Source organism: Xenopus tropicalis, chromosome 4 (assembly GCF_000004195.4).
Source record: "Xenopus tropicalis strain Nigerian chromosome 4, UCB_Xtro_10.0, whole genome shotgun sequence".
Classification (NCBI taxonomy): domain Eukaryota; kingdom Metazoa; phylum Chordata; class Amphibia; order Anura; family Pipidae; genus Xenopus; species Xenopus tropicalis.
The window spans coordinates 20,748,639-20,767,138 of NC_030680.2; the positions used below are offsets into that span (position 1 = coordinate 20,748,639).

At 39.0% G+C, this 18,500-nt stretch overlaps 1 protein-coding gene across 4 annotated transcripts in view; it reads left to right on the forward strand.

The window, feature by feature from the left end:
* Nucleotides 1-16,895, forward strand: part of kif18a (kinesin family member 18A) — a 68,453-nt gene extending 51,558 nt beyond the window's left edge. Inside the window, exons 14-19 of one of the 4 annotated variants that reach the window (XM_018093041.2) lie at nt 738-976; nt 1,487-1,582; nt 7,703-8,114; nt 8,903-9,010; nt 12,344-12,456; nt 14,552-16,895. In XM_018093041.2, the coding sequence (XP_017948530.2) occupies nt 738-976; nt 1,487-1,582; nt 7,703-8,114; nt 8,903-9,010; nt 12,344-12,456; nt 14,552-14,712 (1,129 nt within the window). In that variant the 3' untranslated portion in view covers nt 14,713-16,895. 4 annotated transcript variants of the gene reach the window in all.
* The last annotated feature ends 1,605 nt before the right edge of the window (nt 16,896-18,500 follow it).

Here is an 18,500-nt window from a genome sequence, read left to right on the forward strand (position 1 = left end):
GTGGAAAGAAGGGGCAAATTTCTAATCTGTACACCAAAACTGGTGGTCAGCCATGCCAGAGCAAAAGGACAAACAACAGGGTTTAATCAAGGAACAGGAATGAGGTTCCCCAATCACTGAATAATATTTTGCCAATATGGGTAAAAGCTACCAGATTGGCCAATTTAAACATTATTGTGTATCTATGGGATTCACAATTGGGAAGCAAGAGGCAGGTCGTGGGCAAAGCATGCATTTTAGCTGGAGAACCATCTTGTTCTTCTGCTCAGATGGGGTTGTAAGATTATTAGAAGGTAAGAACTTATCAACAAAGATTTTGTGCTTCTAATGGAGTTCCACGCTCTGTAGTAGGGGCTATAATGAGCCGCACATTACTTGTGTTTGGTGTATCCTAAAATGGTGCCATTAAAGTCAAAATGAACTCGCACCAAATGTCTACACTTGGTCTTTGTAACTTATGTGGCTATTGAAAAATAATATGTTGTGATAATAGTAAATTGGATTGAAAGGTAGATATATAGTGAACCAAGGGCCTGAAAAAACATAATGATTATCAACCTTTATTTAGTTTTTTTTCCTAGTTAATAATGTTTTATTTTGCTTTAAATATCCCGAGATACTCGCTAGCTGAAGATATCTACAGTTTTTTTTTTTATCATAAAGTCTTCACTGTTTACAGAATTTTACCCTTGTGTGCGACAGAAGTAAACTTACTTGTTCCTATTTTTTTTTTCCAGACTTGTTAATGCATTACTGCCATCTTTACGCAGACAGTATCTATTGTTAAGCCAGGTAGGGCTGGCAGATACGTGTGTAGAAGCTGACTTTAAGAAAATCGAGCAGTTAGTCCAGAGAGAGAAGGCTGTGGTGTGGGCGGATCAGGCTGAGTCCGATGAAGCAAACAAATGTGATGATTCGGAGATTGCTGCTGTTGTCACATTTCCTCATCTGAAATACAGTCAGACAACGCCATGCAGTAAGATGCCTTCTGACTTAACTTCACTCATGCCATCGTCAAGATGGAGCTTGTGTATATAATAAGTATTCATTTAAATACATTAAACTAGTTATCTCCAACATGTGTTCTGACTGTCAAGACAGAATGTAAATAAGCTGGCCATGCCTATGGTGTCCATGGATATTGACATGTTTGACAGGTGGACATGCCAGAAATGCCATTGTATGGTGCACTGGTAGAGGAGCAGTGACAAATGAAGCAATAGAAAGGCAGCTATACTGTGTATGGGGCGGCTAATAAATTAGAGTATTGGCTAGTGTATGGGCAGCTTTGGAATTTTTTGGACAATAAAAGAAGAATCTTGCCCTATTCTGTCTTGGTATTTGAGCACAAGAGGGAAATAACTTAGAAGCAAAATATTTTTTATTCAGCTAATGAAGTCCATATAAACCCAATTTACAATGTCATGTTTTATTTTTTTCAAATGTAATTTAAACTTTCATTTTCTGATGATGTTTTTCTTTGTAGAAGAAGAAAAATGTGCGCAGCTTATTCAGTCGGCAGAAAAAATGGCACAAAAGGAAAACCCACTAGCAATAGTCAGACATTTCACTGGAGCACAGAGTAAGATTTTCTTTTTATGTTCCTCTCCAACTAACCCTTAGAACCTTCCACCAAATACAGAGCTGAATCCAAACTTTAAATAAAAAATAAAGAAAATTGCAAAGATTGTGAAACAATTGTGTATAGCTTTAAAGGAACAGTAACACCAAAAAATGAAAGCGCTTTAAAGTAATAAAAATATAATGTACTGTTGCCCTGCACTGGTAAAACTAGTGTGTTTGCTACAGTAACACTACTATAATTTATATAATAAGCTTTTCTGCTGTGTAGCCACGGGGGCAGCCATTCAAGCTGGAAAAAAGGAGAAAAGGCACAGGTTACATTGCAGATAACAGACAAGTTCTGTAGAATACAAGTGTATCTGCTATGTGCCTGTGCCATTTTTTCGTCTTTGAATGGCTGCATCCATGGCTACATAGCAGCTTATTTATATAAATTATAGTAGACTTTCTGAAGTAAACACACAACTTTTACCAGTGCAGGGCAGTAGCACATTATATTTTAGTTACTTTTATTTATACACTTTCATTTTTTTGTGTTACTGTTCCTTTAAAGTTTCAACTTTGGGCTGAGTTTGGTTGACAAATCTGGATCCTGCAAAAAGTGCAGTGATTAGGCCACATCCTGGATTCGGTGCATTTCTATTTGAAATTGTAGGAATATGTGAGTCGCTGCCTCGGGTTCCTCCTGGTTATGGAGGTTGAGAATTGCTATATGGCCCACTTGCATGACTGCTGATGACTGTTATTCATGCATTTACCAGTGATAAAGCTTTTTAGCAGTTTGGGGTTTTTTTTTTTTTGAGAGTATTCATGTCCATGAGTTGCTTTTGAAGCACACACACACACATACACAGTTACCCTACTTGGGGGGGCACTGTTTATAGCCAAGGAGCTCCCATTGGTTTTACAAGGAGCTGTAGTTGAGGAGCAGATGGTGCAAAAATTACAGATCGGACCTTGTGGAATACGACTTACTGAAACTGATCCTCATAATATTTACTTGGCAGACTGCACCGGATTTAAGATGTCTATAAAACCCTTAATGATAGTAGAGTATGGTAAAGCGCTGACACAAATATAACATTTCTCCTAAAAGAGGAAGCATATTCTGATTTAGAAGAAAATGACTAAATAAATAGCTCTCAAAACATGAATATTTTCCAGAAAGAAAACCTCCTACTGTATTGGGCACTTTGGGAAGTGTACTGTTTTTGTTTTTTTAATTGGTAAGACATTTTATTTATACAGTTGCATTTATTTAGGAGCCATTTCATAATCAATTCAAGATGCTGAATAGCAAAGCTGAGCTTTCAGCGGAAATTGCAAAAACTGTGGCCACCTGTTACCCAGTGGTCATTATTTCATATTTAAACGTCCATATTTCAGATGCAGTGTATTTGCAAGGATTTCCCCTTGTCATCAAATAACACCATGGCTCATTTCTTCAGCATTCACATTAAGGGGACGTCTTTCTCTTTCGGCATAGTTTATATTGTTTTAATGGTTTTTATGGTAATAATTTGCTTTTATTATCTTTCAATAGTAAAATAAGTTGTTTGTGCTTTGTTTGATTAATATACATTGCATCTTACAGAATGCCAAGGCTAGTGTGTTTTTTGGGAGGATGGGGAGGGTTGGGCACCTCAAGGGCTATGGCAAACCATGCTGTTTCCATTGTCTTATTGCCAATGCTCATTTCAGCTTTGGCAAGCAAGCAGCTCACCGCCATGTTTCCAAGAGATAATTGTCTGGCTGGACCCAGATTCTAGCGCTTTCCACCTGCCGAAAATGTACGGGCAGATAAGTGCTGAGAATAGACCCATTTTCCAAAGCTGTAAAGGCTAAATGGGCACAAACCCCCACTTATAATAAATGTATAATTCATTTTGCCCATGTTCAATACCTCCTAGTAACCAATAAGGTGTTTTAAACAGATTACCAGTATAAGCTACCTCTTAGTTTGTTGCTATGAGTTACTGCACCTGAACCAACATATTGTATTTTATTACATAACCCCCTATATACTAAATTCATCATAGTGCATAGACTTTTGTAATGATGCAACAGAGCTTGGCTTCCAAGCAGCTTCCAGACCATCGACAGCCTTGTCCCATGCTGACTAAACCTACCCGCCATTGCTATACATGTATTCCTCCTCCTCTACAGGAATTTTTTACTTTTCTTACCTTATTACATCCAGCGTCTCAGGGAGGAGCTGAGCATATAATACAGCATATGCCCACTAACCAATCAGCATGGCATGTAATCTTGTTGTATAGAACATCAAATGCTCACCCATAGCAAACACTCTTCCATGAGTTGACTTGGGTTTTCTCTTTCCTTTTCCTAATATTGATATAAACAAATTAAAATCTCCAAGACTCATGCAAGAAAATACTTCCTATAAATCTCTCTGGGAAAGTCAATTTTTTATTATTGCTAAACCCAAGCAACAGATCTCCCGTATAAAACAAAGCTGAATGGTCATTAGTGATGTTTAACATCCCTAATGTCCTTATCCACTTCTTCAGTAAATATCTGCTAAGCTGCACATTGTGTGTTGCTGTGAACAACTGAATAATGACGTCAGTAATTTGCCTCTCATTCTGCTTTTTAGCTAGGTCCTGCGACGTTGCATGATGTGGGAATCACCAGGGGAATAGAGATTTTCTTTAAAAACAGTGAAGCATAGTTCTGCCAAACGTGGGCAAAATGCAACTCAATTAAAATTCTTATGTTAATAACAATCTAACAACCTGTAGTGTGTGCTTTATTTATTGCATAAATAAACAGTCTTTTGCATAGGTTTGAGCTGTCTAACATAACTAATTCTTTGTGTTATAACCCTCTGATTCATGATACTTACTACTAACCCTTCCTAAAAAAAAAAGAAGCATTAGCTAGTTGGTTATCCCAGTGGAAAAATAAAGCATAAACTAGTTGGTTACACCAGTGGTGAAATGAAGAAAGCATAAACTAGTTGGTTATACCAGTGGCGAAATGAAGGAAGGAAGGATAAACTAGTTGCTTACGCCAGTGGCAAAATAAAGAAAGAATAAACTAGTTGGTTATGTCAGTGGTGAAATGAAGGAAGGATAAACTAGTTGGTTATGCCAGTGGAAAAATAAAGAAAACATAAACTAGTTGGTTATACCAGTGGCAAAATGAAGAAAGTATAAACTAGTTGGTTACACCAGTGGCGAAATGAAGGACGGATAAACTAGTTGGTTACACCAGTGGCAAAATAAAGAAAGCATAAACTAGTTGGTTACACCAGTGGCAAAATAAAGAAAGCATAAACTAGTTGGTTATGCCAGTGGCAAAATAAAGAAAGTATAAACTAGTTGGTTACACCAGTGGCGAAATTAAGGAAGGATAAACTAGTTGATTACGCCAGTGGAAAAATAAAGAAAGCATAAACTAGTTGGTTACACCAGTGGCAAAATAAAGAAAGCATAGACTAGTTGGTTACGCCAGTGGCAAAATAAAGAAAGCATAAACTAGTTAGTTACACCAGTGGCGAAATGAAGGAAGGATAAACTAGTTGATTACGCCAGTGGAAAAATAAAGAAAGCATAAACTAGTTGGTTACACCAGTGGCAAAATAAAGAAAGCATAGACTAGTTGGTTACGCCAGTGGCAAAATAAAGAAAGCATAAACTAGTTAGTTACACCAGTGGCGAAATGAAGGAAGGATAAACTAGTTGGTTACGCCAGTGACAAGATGAAGGAAGAATAAACTAGTTGGTTACGCCAGTGGTGAAATGAAGAAAGCATAAACTAATTGGTTACGCCAGTGGTGAAATTAAGAAAGCATAAACTAGTTGGTTACACCAGTGGCAAAATAAAGAAAGCATAAACTAGTTGGTTACGCCAGTGGCAAAATAAAGAAAGCATAAACTAGTTGGTTACGCCAGTGGCAAAATAAAGAAAGCATAAACTAGTTGGTTACGCCAGTGGCAAAATAAAGAAAGCATAAACTACTTATTTGCGCCAGTGGCGAAATGAAGGAAGGATAAACTAGTTGGTTACGCCAGTGACAAGATGAAGGAAGCATAAACTAGTTGGTTATACGCCAGTGGTGAAATGAAGAAAGCATAAACTAGTTGGTTACGCCAGTGGAAGGATAAGGCAGTTGGTTGCGCCAGGGGAAAAATAAAGGAAACTACCATGAATAATGGCATTTCCAGAGCATATTCATTCTGCTAATTGTGAGGATTGTTTCTCCTGTGCTTTGTAAGTCCCGTATGTGACCATTACCTTGGTCTATACATGTACTTTGCATAGGGTTCCACCACACAATTTGAGGCTTCATCTTACATTTTAAAGTATAAGCCCATCTTTTTGAAAGGCGCCAGGTACAACAAGCATAATTCATGTTCTGAAAGCTATTTTTAACGGTTGGATACAGTATTTTTCTCTTTTTCCCTCTGCCCATTAAATGTTTTGCTCGTCTTTCATGGTTTTTAGTACAGTATGCTCATTCAGAATGTGAGCAAATATATTTACGGGCCTAATATTTATTTAGTTGCACAAATGTAGGTTACCACAGAGACTGTGAGTTTGCTAATCACCCACACTGCTCCCACTGACATTAGCGATGGGTAGCCATAGTTACTCAGTGCAGGGCTAGTACCTTATGTTGTGGTGTTGCAAAGATTTCACTGCATATATGAGTAATACTTGGCACATGACTGCTGGTGATTAATGGCCTTTGCTATTACATTAGTGCTCATATCTATGTGTGTATATATATATATTTTATAATGTGCTTCTACCATATTCATATTATGCTTCTTACCATAAGTTACTGGGAAGTGGAGGAGTGCAGCTGTTTTGAAGAAAGGGATTTAAAGGGATAGTATCATTTAAACATTGTGTGTGTGTGTATAATATATATATATATATATATATATATATATATATATATATATATATATATATAATATTTTACTGCCTTGCTAAGAGCTTTTTTTTTTCTCAGTGACCCAAATAGTTTCATTTTTTAGGGGGTGGAGAAATTGATTGTGTGCTACTGAGTATTTTCATGGATTTGGACATAAATTAATGGCAATTAATTATCAGCAATAAATTATATCTCCACCTAACTATCCTGGAAGACTGGTAATCTCTTTCTAGGGATGCACCGAATCCACTATTTTTGGGATTCAGCCGAACCTTGAACAAAAGATTCGACCGAACTTCTGTGTTCGTGTGACAAAAAGTCACATGATTTTTCAGGTTTGGACAGGATTCTGAAATTTGTTTTATAAAACAGACCCTAAAGGTGGCCATACATGTTACAATTATGATCTTTCCTGTGACCATGATCGTTCATACTCTCCACTGACGTTCAGGGCGGAATCGTTCGATATGGAGGTAGAAACAGTAGGAATTCTACCCCTATCTGACGATTCAGGCCTTCAGCAGCTCCTGATCAAAGTATTTTGTCCCGCCCAATCGACAATACAACTGATATCCAAGGCTTTTGCAATATCAGTCATCTCGTCGACCCACCATACGTGCACCGAATATCGTATGATAATATCGGTGCCTGCGTGGCCATCTTAAATCCATGAAACCAGATGCATACAAACCAATCTTGGCCAATGGAGCTGCGCTGTTACCGTCCTTCGATTTAACCTTTTATTACATCAGTGACCTCCTAGCTGTGCAGCTTTCTTATTCCAGACATAGCTCAAGCCTTCCCATGCCTGTAACCGCCATTTGATATTTTCCTAGTCCTTAAATAATATCCTTGTTGTTTTGTGCACCGCTCTGTGTTTGTAGCAAAAAACCTATACTTTAGGGATCACTTGAAAACTGCTACATTGAAAGCCATGAAGTCTGGTTTTGATCATCTTGATTTAGTCCATGAAATACGGCCTGTTAACGGAACGTAATGCTATACTTTTGGTACTTTTTGCTATTGAATCATTCTATCGTTTAACCCTACTAGCTTATTTCTTGGCCAGTTAATTTCTCCACATGTTTTCCATGTGTTTTCTATTTCTGTGCTTGCTTGGGATTTATGTTTACAGCAAACGTCTGTACATATTTCATATTTCCTTTTTGCAAAATAAATGACTATTTCTCTTTTAAATCGTTTTTGTTTTAGATTCACAGACAGAGGAATTTAAAGAAAATGTTCCGCAGAAAGCCATAAATGTCGTGCCACCTCGGAAGAGGACCAGGCGAAAGTTAATGGATTCTCCCATGTCTACGGAAAGTCATCAGCAAAATGATTCAATCAGCGATGAACTGTCCCCAATCGTATACACTCCAGAGACCAGTAATAACACAGTGACCCTTCTTAAGCAAGTTGCCAAAATCCCATGTGTCGTAGGAAAAAGGGAGAATAACCCTGGACTTCCTGACTATGCCGGCCATGCTGGGTTCAGCTTTCCTATGACAAGCGAATCTAAAGATACGGACATGAACTCAACTGTCATTCTCTCACATGGGGATGGGGATAAAAGTTCTGAGAACACTGCTGATGCGAAGTCTGGCACGACCAGTATGTTACAAAGGTATTTTTCCTACTTATTGGCTCAAATTATGGCCATCGTCCAAGTTATAAGTTCCTTAGCTGAGAGCTTGGCACTCAGAGGTTGGAATAATTGGGTCTGGCTATTTTGACCCAAAATTTGGATGTACACATTGCACAAAAGATCCATCCCATTGATGACCTCACCAAATAACTAATCCTACCCTTGTATGGCCAGCTTTGTCTAATGTTCCATAAATCTACCGATTTAAATATGTGTCGGGGCAGATATCCAGTAACATAACCCACATCTGTGTGGTGCACTCCAGTAGGCAATTTGGCATTGTGATCTTGCCATGATTGAGACACCTTGAGCAAATAGCCCATCTATATAACTTTCTTGCCAACATTACTGTGCTGGCCGTTTTTGTTTGTAGCCCGTTGTAAAATTTAGACTTTGTCAGCTTCCTTAGTCAAGAGTTAAGGCTTGTCTCTTTACAAGAAGACATTCTTGTTGCTGCCACACCATATTTAAATGTCATATGTAGATAGTGCTGCCAGAAGGCACTCTTCAGTTATGCAATATACTCTCTAAGCTAGATCCGCATAGATTTGCACTCGCTAACATCTATTATTGATGGTGGTGGTTGGTAACCCAGTATGTAAGGCACATTACATTCTCTCACCAATACATATGTACTTGGAGACCTCAGTTCATAAAAGACCCTTTATTTACATTGCATTTTGCACCATAACGCAGATCTGGTGCTTTAGACAGTAACCTATCATCCAAGGTCTAAGGTTCCATGTTATTTTCATTTCTCTTTGTAGACTTGGCCTTTCATCTTTGCTGAGTAAACCTTCTTCTAAACCACTGAGTGAGAAACCGTCCTATATGGCAATGACGTCAGCTGCTGAAAGAAAAAGAAAGTTGTTAAGGTAAGACTATAAAAAGAATATGAAGTGCCATAGTGGAGTGAAGGAGGTATCACCATCAATAGAAGGGTTTCCTTACTGTGAGGCTCTGAGATTATTTCCTGTTGAGGGGAATAGAAATGAGTGATAAATTGAAGAGGGTTGGAAGAGCGGCATGTCATTAATAAACAGTATTGGTGGCAGGTCATGTTGGGATCATGAAGCAATGCAATTGTTTTTCTTTTGACAAGGTTGCTAAGGTGGTTTTGTCCCCTTCCTCTAGACCAGGGGTCCCCAACCTTATTTACTTGTGAGCTACATTCAAATGTAAAAAGAGAGCAACAAAAACATTCAAATGTTCCTGGGGGTTCCAAATATGGGTTGTGATTAGCTAATGGTAGCCTCTATGTGGACTGGCAGACTACAAGAGGGTCTGTTTGGCAGTACACCTGGTTTTTATGCAACTAAAATTTGCCTCCAAGCCAGTGGCCTGCTTTGAGGCCACTGGGAGCAACTTACAATGGGTTAGGGAGCAACTTGTTACTCATGAGCCACTGGTTGCGGATCACTGGTCTAGACATTGGCTTTGATGGGGTTGACTTTTGATCAAATGATGTCCTTTTTAAACCTGGCCACACAGAGGAGCATTATTGGGACAATTTCTACTCGAACTTTAACATCTAACACTATTTAGAGCTGATATTTCATTCTGGTGTTCTAGTAAATCCTGCCAATCATTGTGCTGCCCATCACAGTTTAACTAACAATCTAGTTGATAATCAGATCACAAAGATACAGCAATGAGAGATCGTTTGGCACCATATTTAGGTCATGTAAGGCATTTATACAGATCGCTAGGAGAGGATTGTATGCGTGACTCAGTTAGATCCATGCCTAATAATCAAGCCAACCCAATAGAAATCAGGCCTGATATATAGGTTGGAGGAGGCTGTCAGCCTGATACATAGGGCAGTGCTCACTTAGCAGTATCACCCTGCAGATTTTTCTGTTCTGGCCTGCATACTGTTCCAGTGTGTGTAATTTTGTTTACGTCAGGAAAGTCAGAGACATCTAGAACATGAATGTTTAATTAGAAAAGCTAGAATATTACATTTGTGTATGTAGGTTTTCCTAGAATAATATATAGACATAAGGTAATGAGCTCTTGTTTTTCCTTGTATTATTACTTTTATGCATAAGCAGTAACAACGCTGGCTCTTTGCAATGAATGTGGCGATAAAGCATCCATAGTGCTTTGGTCCCAGTAACCGACGAATCACTATTCTTGTCCTTCCTTAGTAACAGCAATTAAATATTGAATTACTTTTTAAGAAACTATGATGAGACTGAAGCCGTTGCATCAAGGGAATTCAGGAAAGCCTGGGATGGATTAAGGGCTCCCCTCACATGACGTCAGAGTATTAATAATCTGTTTCATCATTATCCAGCTAATGAGCAGCCTGTGTGGGCTGGTAACCATAGAAATACACCACTCAGAAGGACAAGGAAACCTCATTTTCAGACAGGGATTCCCTGGACTTGACATAAGGCTGAACATTAATAATCAATTTTTCAGTTACATATGTAATGAGCAGCCTGTAAATGGGCCATTACCATAGAAACATGGAGCCAAGAAGAGGAGAAAGCTTGGGTTATGCATAGGCGCGGGGTAGGGTGTTGCCAGTACAGTCTTTCCTTAAAGGGGAACTCTATCCAAGCGCAACTTAAGCTTTTTGGTATGTAAACATAATTTCAAACAAATTTGCAATATACATCAAATAAAAAAATATATACAGCCTTTTCATTTTCAAAGGGCCCCTATTACTCTTAAGTTACTTCCCCCACCAGAAATCCCACACTCCAATTGGGGGAAAACAATAGGGCTCTATTAGCCTGCTCCTCTGGTGGGGGAAGCAATGTAATTGTTATAGGTGTGCTTCAATGTAATAATGTGGTTTGGAACAGTTCCCTAAGCCCCGCCCCCTGTTCCCCTGCTAATCTGGCTGACTACTTTGGGACTCAGATAAAATGTAACAGTAGTCGCCTGTCCCCAGTCTGCCTTCAGCCTGCATCCTCCCAATCCCACAATTCCCTGCACACGTGATGTCAATAAGGAAAGGAACATCACAGTGCAATGCATTGTGGGTTATGTAGTTCCTGCATGCTGTCTGTAAGCTGTGGAGAAGTTTTTACAATTTGTAACATCAGTGTTTTAGTCCCTCCTCCCCTGCCAGGATTTCAAATGACGCAGAAAGAGAATAGATTTGCAGCTGGATTTTGGCATATTAAAATGGTATTTATTCATGCTTTTTAAAGAAACAGATAACAGTGATATGAGGGGATTCTCTGTTGTGTGGGGTTTTTTAATACATTTTGGTTGGTCTTATATGTCACTTACTTAGGAAGCCTTGAGCACCTGATCTTTAACTTTTAGCACAAGTTCTATAATGTTCTCACTGACCGAGCTTTGGGGTATTTGTTAGAGCTGACAATAGGGCAGATATTGGGCTACACAGGCGGATAGCAGATCTGACTGACAGTTGTGTGCAAGCTGATGACACCATATGTCCCACACTGAAACATTACACAATCAGGGGTTTCATTTTAGCTGAATGAGTTTGACGCCATCGCTCCAGAGGCTGGTTCCATTGGGGGCTCCCAGCTTCACCGATGATCATACAGTTCAGTCACAATCTGACTTAATAGAATGAGAGTGGGCAGCATAATATGTCTCTGCCGGAGGAACATTTCCTTTCTGATTGCAATGTGACAATCATAAGTCCCTGGATAAGCCTTCTGTATTGTTACGTATGGCTTTCATAGGGGTAAATATACAGCATGCCAGATAATGTAGGGGCATTGGCAGACATCAGCAAAACCATAAATATGCACAGTAACAGTATAATTATGGGATTTGTCATCAGGAACGCGTTTAGGATAATAGATCCTATTCCTGTACAGTTTTATGGTCATAATATGCCCAATAATAGTCACATTAAATTGTTAAAAGCATTGTAAGGAGATATATATATATATATATATATATATATATAAATGTAGAACAGGTCGGCACTCAAGATAATTCAATACTGAACGCCTGGGTGCAGTCCTCAACACGTAGATAATCGATCAAGAAATGGGCCGCTCCACACAGGACTTATCACAAAATTCAATCGTTTATTGGAAGATAGTGAAGAACTAGTTTGGAGTCCTGTCTGGAGTGGCCCATTCTTGATCGATTATATATATATATAGATATAGATATAGATATACTGCTGTTTGCCATGTATCCATTGCACTGCCATGTTTCAGCTGATCATACTGGAACCTAACTAAATGTGTTTTGTATGTTCTCAGTCTTGCAGGAAACAGTGCAGTGAAAGAAGATAGCGTAGCACTTCCCACTGCGAAACGCGTGCGGCAGGATATCTCCCTCGACTGCAAGGCGCTAAGGGTTCAGAGAGTGGCAGGTAAGAGTAGTCCGTATTTATAAATGGGTTATCATTTCCAGATTTGCCTTTTTATTAAAGTGTTTGTTCATCTTTAAATTTTAGTACAGTATGATGTAGCAATGGCTATTCTGAGACAATTTGCTGGTCTTCAATTTTTTATTATCTGTGATTTTTTTATTTAGCAGTTCTCCAGTTTGTCATTTTGGCAGCTATTTGGTTGCTAGGGTCCAATTTAACCTAGTAACTAGGCAGTGATTTGAAAAAAAGACGGGAATATGATTAAAGAAAATAATAAGTAATAAACAGTAACAATAAAATTGTAGCCTCAAAGAGCAGTTGTTTTTGGCTGTCAGAGACCCCTACGTAGAAGCTGGAAAGAGTAGGAAAATTAATTCAAAAACTATAAAAAAAAAAAAAAAATGAAGATCTGCTGAAAAGTTGTTAAAATAGACCATTCTATAACAAAAACTAAAATTATAAATGAACCTAAGGGTGAACCACCCCTTTAACAATAAGCACAAGCTCACAGCTCTTGTGGGCACCATATTTCTATGTGAGCTGCACATTTACAATTTTACTGCCCATAAAACTAACTACAGTTTTACACAGTACGGCCACTGCACAGGCTGCCCCTCCTCCAAACACCTACTCAGGCTCCCAAAAGGGACCCACACCTCTGCAGCCATAGTTGTTTAGAAGGGTTGGCAGCATCATATCCATCCTGTTAGCGGCTCCATGGAGATGAGCACCAGGCTGGGGCATATGCACTGAAAGCTAGTACAGGTATGGCATCCCTTATCCGGAAACCCATTATCCAGAAAGTTTAGAATTACGGAAAGGCGATCTCCCATAGACTCCATTATAAGCAAATAATTCTAATTTTTTAAAAGGATTTCCTTTTTCTCTGTAATAATAAAACCGTACCTGTACTTGATCCCAACTAAGATATAATTAATCTTTATTGGGGGCAGAACAGCCCTATTGGGTTTATTTAATGGTTAAATGATTCCCTTTTCTCTGTAATAATAAAACAGTACCTGTACTTGATCCCAACTAAGATATAATTACCCCTTATTGGGGGCAGAACAGCCCTATTGGGTTTATTTAATGGTTAAATGATTCCCTTTTCTCTGTAATAATAAAACAGTACCTGTACTTGATCCCAACTAAGATATAATTACCCCTTATTGGGGCAGAACAGCCCTATTGGGTTTATTTAATGGTTAAATGATTCCCTTTTCTCTGTAATAATAAAACAGTACCTGTACTTGATCCCAACTAAGATATAATTACCCCTTATTGGGGGCAGAACAATCCTATTGGGTTTATTTCATGGTTAAATGATTCCCTTTTCTCTGTAATAATAAAACAGTACCTGTACTTGATCCCAACTAAGATATAATTAATTCTTAATGGAGGCAATACAAGCCTATGGGGTTTATGCAATATTTGAATGATTTTTAGCAGACTTAAGTTATGGAGATCCAAATTATGGAAAGATCCCTTATCCGGGTAACCAGAGGTCCCGAGCATTCTGGATAACAGGTCCCATACCTGTTACACATTATCATTCAGTGCTTGTGGGTGTAGCTCAGCAGTCACCTCCTTGGAGCCTCTGATAGGATGTGGTGGTCTTATGTGCCAGCTGCTAAGCCTGCTGTCCTGGCAGGGAACAGGGGCACTTTTTTTGGAAGTCTGGATTTCAGGGCTCCTTTAATGTTTGTATAATCAAACCCCATGTCTATTTTTTGTTTTATAAAATGCTATATCATACTATATATGTGTTAGTTTATGTTCTGTATCAATTAGTATTTGTCAAACAGTTATAGACTTCCATTGTACAGCTCTGCAGAATATGGTGGTATCATAATAATAATAATGTGGTATCTATGCTAATAACAGGTAGTGATTCAAACCACAGAAAATAGAAAGTGTCATTGCCTTCGTTGTAATGACCGCATTACACAAAAAGCCACCTCTAAGTTGCAGTTCTTTTTAAACTTGACAAAAATGCCGGGTATCTTTGGTTTTGGCTACAGACAAGGCCAAATAAACTATTCATTTTTCATTTTCATAATGGCTTATTTACAGCAAGTATTTCCATCTTCTCCAGCAGGGACTACAAGAAACAAAGATAATTGCGCTCGGAGACGTCTGCCTAAGAGTGTTTCAGAAAGCGCCTTGGGCGTGAAAGGGAAACCCTTCTCATTTCAAGCGTCCGCCCAGCTTCTGTTCCAAGGCGGGAAGAAAAGAACAGCCCCTAAAGATTCCTGAGAGCAGAGCTGACTTTCCACATTAGTGTAAAACTGGGGTTTTTGTTAAACAAGAAAAAGACAAATTCTTGCCATCTCAGTGAACTCCCCCAGTGCTCTGCCCTTTGTCTTCTGCTTTATACTTTTATTTAAACATTAGGTTCATGTGTAGAAGGATGCAGAAAAATATTCCTAAGGACAGTTTGGCAGTAAAGCATACAGAAACAGAACCATTGCTTGGAATCAAAAACATTTTGACTAGGGTTCCATGGTTTTTCTCCATGGTCTCCTGAAGGAGCTTCTTGCTCTAGAAACATGAAGGTGTGAGCAACAGTGGGTGCACAAGAAACCATCTTGAACACACAGCAGAAACATAATGCAGCCTTCTACATTGGCAGTGGCAACTCAAGTGTAATTATAGAAAAAGAGAGTGGATCTGTTATTTCTTCTACTGAGTGACTCTGAGCTTAGGCGTATACCCATTAAGCAAGACTTAGTCAATTCTTCCAAAAACCACCAACCATCTTGTGTCAATTGGGCACCATTTAGGAGAATTGCAAAGAGTTTAACTAAAAGCTGATTACCCACCTTCACCATGGAATCCTATCCCCAGTGATTCTGTAATACCTTACCTTACTTACAGTTGTCTTAAAAACACAAAGGTACTGATTAGTCCCACAAAGATGCAGAGTAGTCCTACAGCCTGGGCCACCTTTCTTCTATCCTGGAACAGAGCTCTCCTACTTCAGCAGTGAACTTATTAAACAATCTATCTTTAAAAGACTAATGATGTCACGCAAATATGTACAATGGAGCTTTTGTTCAGACTGGGGCCCATAATCACTTGGAGAAGCAAAACTATCTGCAAGCTTTCAAATAGACAGCTGTGTGCTAGAAAAAGTAAGGAAAACATATATAGTAAATATTTAATAGGTTATAGGTAATGTTAACAGGGGTCAGAAGATCTTGATACCTTATTCGGGGGGGGGGGGTGTATTCTGTACAAGCTACCCCACACTCTAACATCTATGTTGTAGACTTAATTGTATTCAAGTATGCTCTGTGGATAGTTTATGAAGCTGACTCCATGCAGGTAGAGTGATGTTCCATAGTGGGTCACACAGTACTGTCATCTGCAGTTTAATAACACATAGGTGACCGATTTGTACTGTTTCTACACTTTGGCCTTTTTGTGGCAGATGGGACATATACTACTTTCCTGTTGACTAGTTACAACCCGCACATGATTGGGGGGGAGATATTCCACCAGTGGAGTTATCACTTTTGATCAAGTGTATATAGTTTTCAACTGAGCTGAGCCTAGGCCTATACCCATTGAGCAAGACCCATTTTTCCAATAACCACCAACCATCTTGTGCCAAATGTGGGCACCATTCATGAGAGCTGCAAAGCGTTTAACTGGAAGTTGATTACCCCCATCCCCTACCATGGAATCCTACCCCAGTTGATCTGCAACACCTACTTACAGTTGTCTTAAAAACACAAACATACCAAAATATACCTTATGCTACACAGCCCCAAGGAGATCCTTCTGGATATGGAGTCCATAAAACATTTCAGCACCATGAAGTATATATTGAAATATATATTTATTATGCCTCAGTGGCACAATTGGCCAATTTCTATTTAAACTGGCACCTTGCATTTTTTTTATGCCATTTTTAAATAAGTGCTGATTGGTTGACTGCTTAGCCAGTCAGCAGTTGGCTTAAGGGCATATTGCACCAGCATCAAATCCCCTTCATTCTCAATAATAAGTCTTAATATGTAGCCTTTTTTTCCGCTTTTTAATTTATTTTATCCGACAGCAGTGTGATTTTCCTTTTACTGCAAATGCATTTGGTTCTGTTGGAGGCATGGCCGCACTCTCTTATTGGCAAGCAGGAGTTCCCCACACGTTGTGGTAAAGAGAAAAGAATGAATTTACAGCCGGCAACCCCAGCACCGACCTAAAAAAGAAAATCTACGTCTTTGAGTTTCCCGTAAGCTTTGGTTTGTGCTAATGGTTTCTGTGAATGATCGTTATGAATGATCTTTTATTTTTACATTGTAAATATTGTTTTCCTGTGTTAATATATTTTCCATTTGGACTATAAATGCGTCACATCTTGTAAATAGATTGTTTGCTGATTTCAAATTGTGTTTCAAAAATACATTATTTTTTTAGCTGTGATTAAAATATATCCTCTCCCTTCTTTTGTTTACCACTTAAAACTTGTGCTATTTATACACAGGGATAAAAGAAGGTCGTTTCAGGTTTTCTGAAATGTGTCCTGACTTTAATGACTGTGTATTGCACAAGTTTATTAAAGGTGAGCTCACTGGTCATCCCTGTCATCTGATTTGTTAGCAGTCAGCTGGCCAGTCAGTGTGTCCCTGCTGTGATGGGGTTGGAGTCCTCTTACTGGAAATATGGCCGTCTTATCGACTTGGTCCCATGAGCAACTAATTCACCTGTGGATCTGATATGATTGATTTGTTGGGTTTAAGCACTGGTCCATTGTGGTGGAAAGACTTTTGGCAATTGGCTGCACCAAGCATTCCACTATGGTCATTTATAATCTGGTTGTTGCCCAGAGTTGACTGTAGACCTAGCTTGGATATCTGCCCTTTATGGTTCTTCATAGTCTAATACTCATACATCATGTGAAACTTGCCTATTTCTCTAGTTCAGGGATTCCCAGCCTTTTTTTTTTTTTTACTCATGGGCCACAAGCAGATATAAAAAGTGTTGGCGAGCCACACAAGCATGACAAAATGTTCCTTCAGGATGCTAAATTAGGGCTGTGATTGGCTATTAGGTAGCTCAATGTGGACTGGAGGCTCTGCTTGGAGTAGAACTGCTTCTCTATGCTTCCATAATTTTGTCTCCAAACCAGTACACTGGGAAAAACATCAATGGAAGTTGCTCATGAGCAACTGGTTGGGGATCACTGCTCTAGTTGGTCCAGAAGAAAGGAAGCCATCTCCAGTTTTCCCTTAGAAGGAGTACAAATGTCCTTGGTGGTAACCTGATATTTTCTTGGTTAAAAGGCACCCAACTTCACAAGGAGAACTGCAAAACTGAACAATTCTGTTTGCACCTTAAGATGAAATCTACTTTCTTCTAATCTCTAACATCCCCCAGGTCCTCCGAAAAGTTCTGCTGGTGGATAAGTAAGAAGCCTTCAAAATATGGTTTCCTTATATATTTATCCATAATGATCATCAGCATTCCCAAAGTCAAAGGTGTTGGCAAAATGCCACCTGTGTATTTAGATTCTGCTTTTTACCAAAGAATAAACCTGCAGGGCAGCATTGTGTGTGCAGGCACTTTAGGGCGAGTTTACAATTCATTTTCTGAACATTTTGCTTTTGCCTATGATAATGCTGCATTTTGGTTGGCATCTACCCACCCTCCTAGCCATCAAATAAGTCTTTTAAAATGCATAGAACTGACAGTGTGTTAGCTGGTATGTTATCTACTGATATGGAGGGAGGGCCTGGTGGCTGTGGGTATGAGATGGCAAAAGCCAAGAAATGAAGGGGGGCGGTTATGTTGGCTAGATATTGGCCTCAACCTGTGTTATGACACATTTAGCCATCTAAACAAGTTGTAGATACTAGCTGAATGGATGATCTGTGTAGGATACATGGTTGTTGTACAGTCAGAGTGCTTTAATGGGTTCCTTAAACTTTTGTGTTCTGAGAGTGGCAGCAGAAGACTTTTGAGAGGCAACTTTTATAGAAGCAAGAGAAGGTTCTGCAACAGGAAGATAATCATACACTCCTGGTATTTTCATGGGGCAG